This window comes from Mya arenaria, chromosome 17 (genome assembly GCF_026914265.1).
Source record: "Mya arenaria isolate MELC-2E11 chromosome 17, ASM2691426v1".
NCBI lineage: Eukaryota > Metazoa > Mollusca > Bivalvia > Myida > Myidae > Mya > Mya arenaria.
Window position 1 is genome coordinate 38,826,118 of NC_069138.1, and position 11,409 is coordinate 38,837,526.

An 11,409-nucleotide genomic window follows, 5' to 3' on the forward strand; every position below is an offset into this window, starting at 1 on the left:
GATGCATATTCATCAACCCAACGAGACGTGACACAGGTCACTAGAAAGGCGTCTTATTGTAATATGTCTTTTGTTATATCCCTCATTCGATTATTTTCTAGTTTTATTGACCACTGTTCGTAGTCTTAACAAACGGAACTGAGCTCAGCTTTTTCACGACATTTCCTTGAGAATCTATTCCGGAAATGACGAAATCAGTCGCATTAATGATCAAGTTATTGCATTTAATATTGAATATATCTTGGTGCCAAAATAAACATGAATTGTTTTTTTACATGTACACATATATTCTAAAGTGTTGATCCGGCTATAGACATATTTATAAACTAATTGATAGTTTAATTATATCTATAAACTTATTATTCAATTTAACTAGTCCTTATAACCACTAACGATAAATGCTAAAGATTCATCTCCTATGCAGCTGGGCTTGACAAATAAATTGTAAATATTTGAAGAAAACACCAGGGTCTCCTCGAATCCGACATTTAGATGCAGAGTAGAGCACATTTCTGAACAATTTTCAAAAGGTTTCAGCTGCACATCCAATATTCCCCTGTGTACCAAAACAGCAACGAATGGAGAGCCTATGTCGATTTTCCTGTAAACCTTTGCACCAAAATCAGAGCATATAATGGCAAAGTTGGACGATGTTAACTGAATATTTGGTTCAAAGAATGTGGGTCTCTGGTAAAACGCCCTAAATGCTTTAATGGTCTCTTCCTCGCAATTTTCCCACAATGCGTAATATGACGTCACTTCCTGTCTAGATATTTTCATCATCATGTCCCAGTGGTCCCGAGCGCGTGATTTCAAACTACCTCTGTATTGACATGGGTGAAACATAGAAAGTGTTTCCGAAGATACGAAATCGCTAACAAAGTTCGGAACATCATAACTGTGGACGTTTTGCATCTCGACTGCCGCTTTGGAATTAACTATGAAAGGAATTTCATTTAAAATCAAATAGTTGATTTTCTCTTGTATTGACTCCGCTTGTTTTTCATTCCATTTAATATTTTCAACAGATTCGATAGTCTCACATCCGTCACAGGTCGAATCAAAATCAGGAATGACGTCCTCGATGATCTCCGGATTATCCAGAAAACATTTTCTATTATAAATTGCATTAAAATCCACAATTTTCGCAAACGATGTCATCATTTTTCTGCTACTCCATAGTGCGAATTTCCTGCCCGATTTAGAGTTACACCAGATAAGTGAAAACAGACCAATTACAACAGCGACGGTTAGTTTATGTTTGAAAAATATGATTAAATTAGAAGAAAACTTCATCTTGAAAAGTATTGGAACAAAACGGATAGAAAAGAAAATTTTACTTCAACGGAATTGTTCAGACTGAGAAGCCACTGTGAGTCTCAGGCAACTTATGAATTTCTCCTTTACTCTTCATTCAGTAATGTAATAATCGGTTTCATTAAATATACGCCATCGTGCGTTAAATTAATTCCTGAAACCCATATAATTAATCTGCAATGATGAAGTGGTTGTCACATCGAACGGAGACATATGGATGACCCTTTCCGATCTCGTTAGGATAATGATCGAATATAAACGAGCAGGGAGGGGCTAACACTAAGTCTATCGATCTTCACAACTCGGCCATCTCCGGCAAGCTTCGAGATAGACAATTCCTATTGGATACTGGCCGAGGTATTCCGATTGTAAGTCATTAGAATTTATTAAGTAATTTCTTTGGGAATAACTTATTCACGAAGAAATTACTTAAAAACACTCTAACCTATACATACAACTATACGTTATTTATAATTTGAAGTTATTATTTGTTATCCCCTATGTTGGGACATACTGGGAAACGTAAGGACATTTATTTTTATTCTCATTTGATACGTCTTTCGGGTATTTACGATGAATTGCCAAATTGCTTTTTAGGTTGTTTTTTTTTACGAGTGGTTTGTGTGTGATAATCGAAAAATGTTGTTTGATCCGATTATCGAATTGAAAATTGTCCAATTATCAAACAGTTACATAACCTCTAATTCTGTGATGCTGGTGCCTTAATCTTATGAGTAGGTCCACTGCAAACATATTTATCCAAGAAAATTAAGGTGTGCTTCATTTAGGTGCTTTATATTTTATGTTCTTAGTCGATTTACAGTCAGTCATTTACTTGTAAATTCAATAAAACCATGTTTAAACATAATTCATGATTTTGATTGGGAATGGAATAAGTGTATGAAAATATCTAAGTTCAAAAACTGTTGTTTTTTTCGAAACCTAGTAAGTAATAAAACTGTGAATATATGTTTACTATTGCGTTGTCAGAATGAGTTAGAAAATGAACAATTATGCTAGTATTATTAAACCTCATTGATGCAAATATTATGTTATATATTCCTCCGTCAATTAGCAATTAAACCTCATTCATGAACATATGTGTTAAATAATGCTCCGTCAACAAATATGTTATATATTCCTCCGTCAATTAGCAATTAAACCTCATTCATGAACATATGTGTTAAATAATGCTCCGTCAACAAATATGTTGTATATTCCTCCGTCAATTAGCAATTAAACCTCATTCATGAACATATGTGTTAAATAATGCTCCGTCAACAAATATGTTGTATATTCCTCCGTCAATTAGCAATTAAACCTCATTCATGAACATATGTGTTAAATAATGCTCCGTCAACAAATCTGTTATATATTGCTTCGTCAATTAGTAATTTAACCTTATTTATGAAATACGTGTTATATATTGCGCCGTCAGTAAGTAATGGAACCTCGTTCACGATTATTTATGTTGTTTATATAATTGCATAAGCTGGCTTGTGAATGATGTTCTTATATAATGTGTAAATATTGGCACAAGTCAGAAATCAAGTGCTTGTGAACCGGCTTGCCGGACCGGATCGCCTGGTGTTTACCAACTGGGCTTGCTCCCGTAGATTTAATAGAACTGTATGTTTAAAAATACCTTTTAATGATATGTTAAATTTTAAGCTAATGTTTTTTTTTTAATGTATGTTAAACTGTTTGAGGCACATTTGAAAATATTACATACTATTGAACTATATACAATATTACCTCTGGCTATGTCATTTGCTTGAAAGATGGTTATCAGTAAATGAAGTAGTGCATACCTTTCATTTATTCAAAGCTTTGAAATAAGAAACAAACAAAATGGCAAACATGGAAAGAAGAAGGTATTTCATTTTATTTTAATTTTTCTCATTCAGTCATTCATTCGTTCGTTCATTCATTCCTTCATTAACTCAAATATATATAACTTATGATATTTATCTGTTTATTTATTTATTTGTCCAGTCCATCATTATTTATCATGCGCTGTTCATACCTTAATACATCATATCAAATTGTTTGTTATACCATTTGTTAATTCTTAAGTTGTATGCATTAATTTGTTTTTTGTTCGTTCGTTCGTCCGTTCGCTCGGTCGTCCGTACGTTGATTCGAGTATGTATCTATCAATTTATTTAATGGTTAATTTTTGTGTTTTATTTTTTGCCTAATTGATCCTAAGTAGCCTTTATCAGAGTCCATATGCTACTTTACGTTCACAAATACATCTTTGAGAACATAATATCTGAAAAAATATAAACTAGACATAGAAGATGTTATAAAGGGAAAGGTTGGAATCAGTCAGGCTTTGAAAAGGAACAGGTTGCTTAGGGAGACAAGAGCACTTTAAACATGAAAACGTTAGGAATTGTGTTTAATTATGCACCAGTCAATTGTAACCACGGCCCCCTCGGGGATAGCCGGGGAAATGGGCCGTGTTTTTACCTTCCAGATGACCCCACAAGGCCGGGAGAATGCGGTGGTTTTGTGTTCGCAAAATATAGTAGGGAATGGGCCTAACCTAGGGACCCTGGGGTGCGGGGGGGGGGGCATTTGGCGGGGATTTTACCAACTGTTCGTCCCCGCAGGGCGGAGATTTTACCCGGGGTTGGCTGGACCCGAAAGTCAAAGTCCCCGCTATTCCCCGGATCTGGGGGGGGGGGGGGCGTGGCTACAATTGACTGGTGCATTAAAGTAGCATTAGGTTTCAACCTCCAAATATGTATAAGTGTGTATGTATGTTTAACCTTATTTGAAATGTTAAAAAAAGAAGAAGCAGTATTTGACAGTCTTAAGCATGTAATTCTATGACGGAAGAAGGGTGCACATGCAGGTCTCCATGAGCACAGACCATGTGCTACCAAAACAGGACAGAGTGCAGTACCATTCCATAACTCTAAGCTAAAACCCTATGGTATGTGTTAATCGTGAATGTCATATCAATTGTTTATATTTCAGGTTTCGTTCAGGAAATACAAGGTGGACTACCGCTAAATACAAGACAGTTGTGATCCTTGTAACAATGCTTTCTGCTTGGCTTACAATCAAACTGACAACTTCAGTTGTGAACTACCATAAAGAAATATCGGAGGCAACACAACTACAACAAGAATATGTTAACGAAGCGTTAAAAGCGGATGAATTAGATATTGTTAATGTCAATGATAATGAAATACACGTTTATAAAGATGAAGAGTATTTTGAGCACGTTGAGTCAAAGAGCACACCAATACCTCTAACTCATGATGATATAATGATGGCTGTAAATGCAAATGAAGACAGTGACGATTTATGGATTTCAACAACAACGGCTCTTCCGAGTGAAAACTCGACAGTTGAGGACGAATACAAAGCAGAGGGGCTAGAAGACATTTTTGAAGGAATTGATGGAACACAGAAGCATGATTCAGAAGAAAATAACGGCTTTGACGATGCCGATGAAGAAGTAAACGACATAAATGGTGTTGCGGACGATGGAACATCTGACGAGTTTTCTACTCCACCTACAATTAAACATATTTTTGATGAGATGATTGAAGATGAGTCAGACTTGGAAGTAAATAAAAACGACTTAGATGTGCCGACAACTGTAGAAAATCAAATGGATTTAGACAAATTAAATGTCGAATCGCAGCATTTTAGTTCTGTATCCAACACGAACGTTAACAAAATGGATATCAATGATACTAATGGTTTAGATGCTGAGAAAGACATGCGAGACTTAGGAGAGAGTACATTTGCCAATGATGTACTAAATAGAGAGGATACCAAACCTGGAATGTACGACCAAGGTGAAACCATTCCAGATGATGAAAATAATAACATAAACAATATCGACTTAATAGATGAACTTATGAAACAGCTTAATGAAGATACAGAAAGTAAATAAACTCCACTTGATGGGAATTTGAGTTATTTTAGCTGTTTCTTAAATGCTTGAGTGGAAATGCTATATACACAATTCCCACGTTCCATAATTTTAATGTGTTATTCTAAACTCTTAAAGCTGCACTCTCACAGATTGAACGTTTTGACATTTTTTTTTGTCTTGGAACGGGCCAAATTTTGCGAAAATGCATGGAAACCAGTAATATAAGACTACTGACAAAAATCAGATCGTAGATATTTGTATTTGGGTTCAACAATTGATGTTTTATGCATTTTTCTTAAGCCGTTTGAAACGGTATAAGCCATAAAACATAAATTTTCAAATAAGATTGCTGACAACAAATTAGATCGCAGATTTTTATATTTAATTTTAGTTCAAAAATTGATGCTTTATGCATTTTCTTTAAACCGTTAGTAACGGTTTAAGCCATGAAACATTAATTTTCGAACGGAAATATGAAAATCTACGATCTGATTTTTTGACAGCAATCTTTTATCATTGGTTTGCAGATATTTACGCAAAAATTTGCTCTTTCCAAAACAAAAAATAAAAAAGTTGTAAAAACGATATATCTGTGAGAGTGCAGCTTTAAACATTGGAATGGAAATAATATATATACAAAATTCCCACGTTCCATAATGAATATAACGTAACATTGGATTCTTAAGTGTTTTTGTTAATTATTAACAAAATGTAATTGTCGGGTCTCTAGGCATACATACCACATATAGCGCCTTTAGCTATACGTAATTATCGTTGACAATTTATTAATTATTTTGTCTACAATCTTGCATTGTTTGATTTGCTTGTTTAATAGATGTACAAGATAAATCAGTGTAGTGTGACATGTAACCATTTACAAACCTATAACTGATTATTATAAACTAACCAGCATCATTGTAAGACACTGTAGTTTTCAATGAAAAACTTATGATACAGCTTTATAATACTGTTTTATTAGGCTAAACGATATATACACATGGTTAATGTTTTGTAAAATACTGTGAAATCATTAATGTTCGTGGGCATGAAATTTCGTGGTTTGCCGAAAAAAACACAATTTCGTGGGTACTTGAATTCGTGGATTTTCATTTTTGAAAAAAAAACATAATCGTCTGCATAATATCCACGCGCTGGCCCGTGATTTCCGTCTTCTACGTCATTGGTTTATGACACTCGCTAATGTGGTACGCCATGCCAATTAGTGCATATACCCATGTCACTTATCGATTTAATTGGGAATAAAGGTAATAAAAGAAGATGTACCCTGACCATAAATACAGATAGGGAAGCCATTGAATGCCAATTAAGAATTTTGCAAACTGTGAAAACACCGAAAAGGTGCGTATATTGTCACGTTCGGTGCATAGTAACCTTCAATGTACGAGTAATCGATTAATTATTTCATTAAATAATAAAATCGAGTATAGACACTCATCACGCACATCTGAAAAAGGTTGCCGTTTTCGGCCTTGAATGCAATGGCAACATATGAACATTTGGAGCAACATATGAACATTCGGAGCTAATTTGTTTTGATGTATATATTATTGCAATGCATGAATACATTACAGCCCGGACAAGTCAAAATAAAAGGAATTTTGACCAATGACATTTGAGTGTGACCTTGACCATTGACCTAAAGACATTCTTGCATGCAAAAAGCTGTTTTCTCAGGGTTGACATTTATTTTGTCTGAATCTATTTGGAAATCATTCAATACAAGTTCAAATCAGGACAAGCCTAAGTAGGACGAGCGGGCGGTCGTTTTGGCTGGTGGACGGACGGACTGTCGGACGAACGCATGGACAGTCGGACGCCTTTTTATCAAGACGCCATTGTGACAACTGTGTCGAGCTTACCGTCAAAGGGCTAGAAAATAACAAAATGAAACGTCAATATAAAAGCAACAGCACTACATATAAAACGCCTATGTGCCGTCATTGGTTACCGTTAACACTATTATACTCAATGCCATGAACTTTAAACATGTAAATATGTAATTTGGCCTCAAGAGGCCAGTTGCCAGTGTCATTATAATCTCTTTCTAAGGACATACATTTTTGGACCGGCTATCGTGCTCGACTCCTCGACTTATTTCGGTTAAGATGCAGCGTCAGTATATTTTATATGAGAATAGAAGGAAAAATGTTCGGGACCAAGCTCCGGCCTCGAGGGACCGCTGGTTCTCGAACGACCGCCTGTTCGACCGACCGCAGTTTTACTGTACATACATATTTTTTGAGTAAATCAAATACGAATGTTTTCTATTTGTAAAATGGAATAAACGTTGTAGTATTTTTAGTATGGATGATACACAAACTCATAATAATTGCTATGAAACAGAACAACTGTTTCTAACTGAGTTTAAAATATAAACGTGTAAAATATACGAAGAAACACATTTTTAATAATGACTTTTATATAACACTAGTAACATTTAAACTACTGAAATAAACGTTTTGCGATAATGAGTAAGAAAAGCGACCATATTAAGAACAATCTAAAGATGACTCATTTTCAGTAAAGACACCAAAATCCCATGTGTATACATACATAATATATCAATATTTACCGTAATTTGAATTACAGTAATACAATGGAAATGATTCGGAACACCTCGGCCATTTTCCATAAAAAACAATCCACAATGTCAGAAATCTTAACATTTTACTACGCTGCAAGTAGATCGCGTATAGTCATTTCAATTTAGCAGTTAAACTTTATGACTTAAGTCTAAGGAATATTAATCATTTATGTAACAAAACACACCTCTGGCAATCAATTTAAACTTTGTAATACAAAATATACTTTAAACACTACAATTATTTATTTATTTTGTTTAAACTTTTACGAACTACTTCTACATATGTGCCGGAATACATCCGAGATTCTTTTCTATGGAAAATGGCCGAATAGTTCCGAACGAATGGAAACTACAACTCAAACCGTATGGCCAAACATATTACGAAGATCATGTTTAATGGCACAAGGCCTATCGAACACTAAAAAAGTGCTACATGTAAGTGCATGGAGATGTACAATATGTACCAGTTATGCAAGACTGTACAGTTTAACAATGTCTTGGTCCCCTTGCGTGACAAGTAATTTCTTTTCTCGTGGTTCGAACGCTATTGCTCGCGGATACGTGATGTGTTCCCCAGTTATCAACACCTTCACTCGCTCACCGTTCGGTGATACAACGTGTACACTATTGGATGTTGCACCGCAAACGTAGATGTTTCCGTCGGTATCTAACGCTATTCCTGCTGCGTTCCCCAAATCCATGGCAGAGTAAGCGAAATTCAGTTCTCCCGTTTCCTTCAGGTTCACCACGCACCCAAGACGTTCATCGGACACGTAGATCCGTGATGCTTTGGGTGTGCATGCGACGTAAACAGGTTTGGAGAAGAGAGTAAAACCGTCATCATCGACGCAAACATAGGTCAGCTCTTTTCCACCCATGGAGAGAACTTTCAGATTCGGTGGATCACCATCGTAAGTTACAGTCAAAATCTTTCCTTCAGTGTGACAGATACCAAAGCATGGCTCATCTGTGCCGATTGAACGAACAAGACTCATGAAATTTCCATCTATAGAGACAAACTGGATGCGACATTCTGCGGGGAGGGAAACAGCCACTTCTTTTTCTGTGATTCTGGTAACATCCCATGGTTTCGATGACAGACTTAGTTCAGTAATTGGATTGAAGTTGCTTGTGAATAATTTGAGCTTTCGGTTTGTCCGATCTGCAAGCAGAATTCGGCCATCGGTAAGAAAAAGAGCGCCGGTAAACCAGCAGTCATTTGAATCGTCATCAGATCGGGCACAAAATTCTCCTATCTCATTAGCGTTTTTACCAACAAGTGTATAGGTTGGTTTGACGGCTTTCGCTTTTGTGGTAAAGCTTTGTAATCCCAATGTTGCAGCAAGTTTCGGAGGCGGTGGTAACTTTGCCGGTGTGGTGTTGACATCAATTCGTCCAAACTGGTTCAAGCGTGTCATAATTTGTTTAAGCGAATTATCTAAAGCGATATCGTAATCGACCGCACGAATCCTGGAGCATAAAATTCCAATGCTTTCTTCATAATACTCACACTCAGATTTAACTTTCTCGATTGTGGATATTACTTGCGAGTTTGAACCATGCTGATCAGCTAGCGTCAGGAATTCCTTCGAATTCACCACACCAGACTGTATATCTCGACATTTATCAACCTCCTGTTTGATCTTTTTCGATTCCTGTTTATGCGTTGCATCAAGAATAGTCTTCAAATCACGTTCCATCTTCTCTAGCTGAGATATGATATGCTTCTTCACATTTATGAATTCATCCATCAGTTTTCCTTTCTTATTGTCAAGCTTCCTGATCAGATTTGATCGGTCTTTCAGAACAATTTCAACGTGTTCTCGGTATTTCTGAAGCGCTGCATCAAGTGAAGATATCTCGCCCACTTCCTTTGCTTTCGTAGCGGCATCTACGACTGGTACCGTTCTTTCACAGTGCTTATGGTTTTCAACAATACACTGCGAGCAACATAACTGCGAATGTGTGTAACAATATCTTTCCATAGTCTTGCCATCATGCAGAGAACAAAATTCTTCTTCAACTTTTAACGAATTAATCGCGTCAGCAAACTGTGCGGTGCTGAGAACCTTATGATTCCTGCAAGATCGCAGACCCTTGTGTGTAAGGGCACACGGTTCACACAAAGCATCCCTGCAAATTTTGCAATATGAATGAACTAAGGCAGACTTTTTGTTCCTTCTACATGGGTCACAAGATCTAGTTCCAAGTTTTAACGAATGAAGGTCTACCAAATCTGCCAGTAAATTATTCTCTGGGAAGAGTTCAGCCCATCTATCAGGATTTGTCTTCGGTAGCTGTGGGGTTGTAGCAAATTTCTTGCAACAAGGACATGGAAATCCTTTTGCTCCGGTTTGATACGTCGGTCTTGTTGAAGTAGACAGGTGTTGTGGTTTAGGTCCACCCGCTGCTGTCTTAGTTAATTCAGTAGCCCTTGGTGTTTTGCCGGGCGGAACGGATTTCGAATCAGACTTTCCTTGTTGAGGTGACTTGCTCGGCTTTGGAGATGCACCTTGGGTCGGTGATTTTCCACCATGTGGGGACTTACTTCTTTGATCTGGCTTACCTTTGGCATCGCCAGGTTTTAGAGTATTACCTTTTTGGTCCGCTTTACCAGACGTTTCAGCAGCGTGCCCCTGTTTCGTGGGACTTTCTTTACGGGTAGATTTACCGTGTCCTGCTGTAGGTTTTTGTTCACTCTGGGTTTGCTGTCCACCATGTTGGATATGGTTGCTCAAGCAGTCCGAGCAGAACGAATGAAGGCATGGCAACAACCGAGGGTTTGTGTAGTTCTTGGAACAAAGAGGACATGTGATCGTGTCCTCTTGGAACTGATACGATTTGGCTGGTTTACTCATGGCTATACTCTGCAAAGTAAACCCATTTTATAACAGTAAATATATAAAAAAACATCTGTATTTCGCATATGTCGAATGTTCGTTAGCTCGAAGTATTTTCCTAGTTCCCAACGACATCGACATAACGAGTTTGGATTGTAAATCAATCAATTTCCTTTATAAATATCAAAATGTATTAAGATGTCTTCTCTTCACATTTGTTCTATTTAATCATTTCTTGTAAGTATTAAAATAATGATGTTTTCAAACACAAAATATGCCGAGTAGTATGTGACGCATATCATTTATATTCTTATTTAATTGTATATGTACTTATATGATCATTTTATAAACATGTTATTAAGTTTTTTTCTTTAAATTTCTGCAAATATAATTTATACTTACGAAAGTCCATTTGTTAATGTTGATATAGATACGATTTAATATTTATTTCCATATTGAAATAAGTAATTTAAACGCACAAACTACATTTCTATGTACTTTAATACGACATCTCTGCTATTCAATAAATCGTCTTTATGAAAGTATTTGCATTTAAACACAGAAGTCAAACCATACCTTCATAGAACGCTGCATGGATGGTGGACTTTTAATAAAAAGAAAGATAGGCTTTGATCGTCTTTCAATGAATCAAGTATAAGACCGATATCGGAATAAAATATTAATTTGATCAAGTATAAAGGCAGGTTTTATTTCAAGTTGAGTTTTTTGCACGGATTTATATGGTA

At 36.3% G+C, this 11,409-nt stretch overlaps 1 protein-coding gene across 1 annotated transcript; it reads right to left on the reverse strand.

The window, feature by feature from the left end:
• Window positions 1-7,618: 7,618 nt before the first annotated feature.
• On the reverse strand, window positions 7,619-11,188 carry LOC128224362 (E3 ubiquitin-protein ligase TRIM9-like). Its single transcript, XM_052934178.1, has 2 exons — window positions 11,066-11,188; window positions 7,619-10,690 (listed from the first exon to the last, which is right to left on the reverse strand). The coding sequence occupies exon 2, from the start codon at window positions 10,679-10,681 to the stop codon at window positions 8,291-8,293; it is 2,391 nt and encodes a 796-aa protein (XP_052790138.1). The 5' UTR covers window positions 10,682-10,690; window positions 11,066-11,188; the 3' UTR covers window positions 7,619-8,290.
• Window positions 11,189-11,409: the final 221 nt, after the last annotated feature.

Bases quoted from the DNA above. Each gene is read 5' to 3' on its own strand.
- LOC128224362 (XM_052934178.1), bottom strand. From the start codon at position 10,681: ATGAGTAAACCAGCCAAATCGTATCAGTTCCAAGAGGACACGATCACA.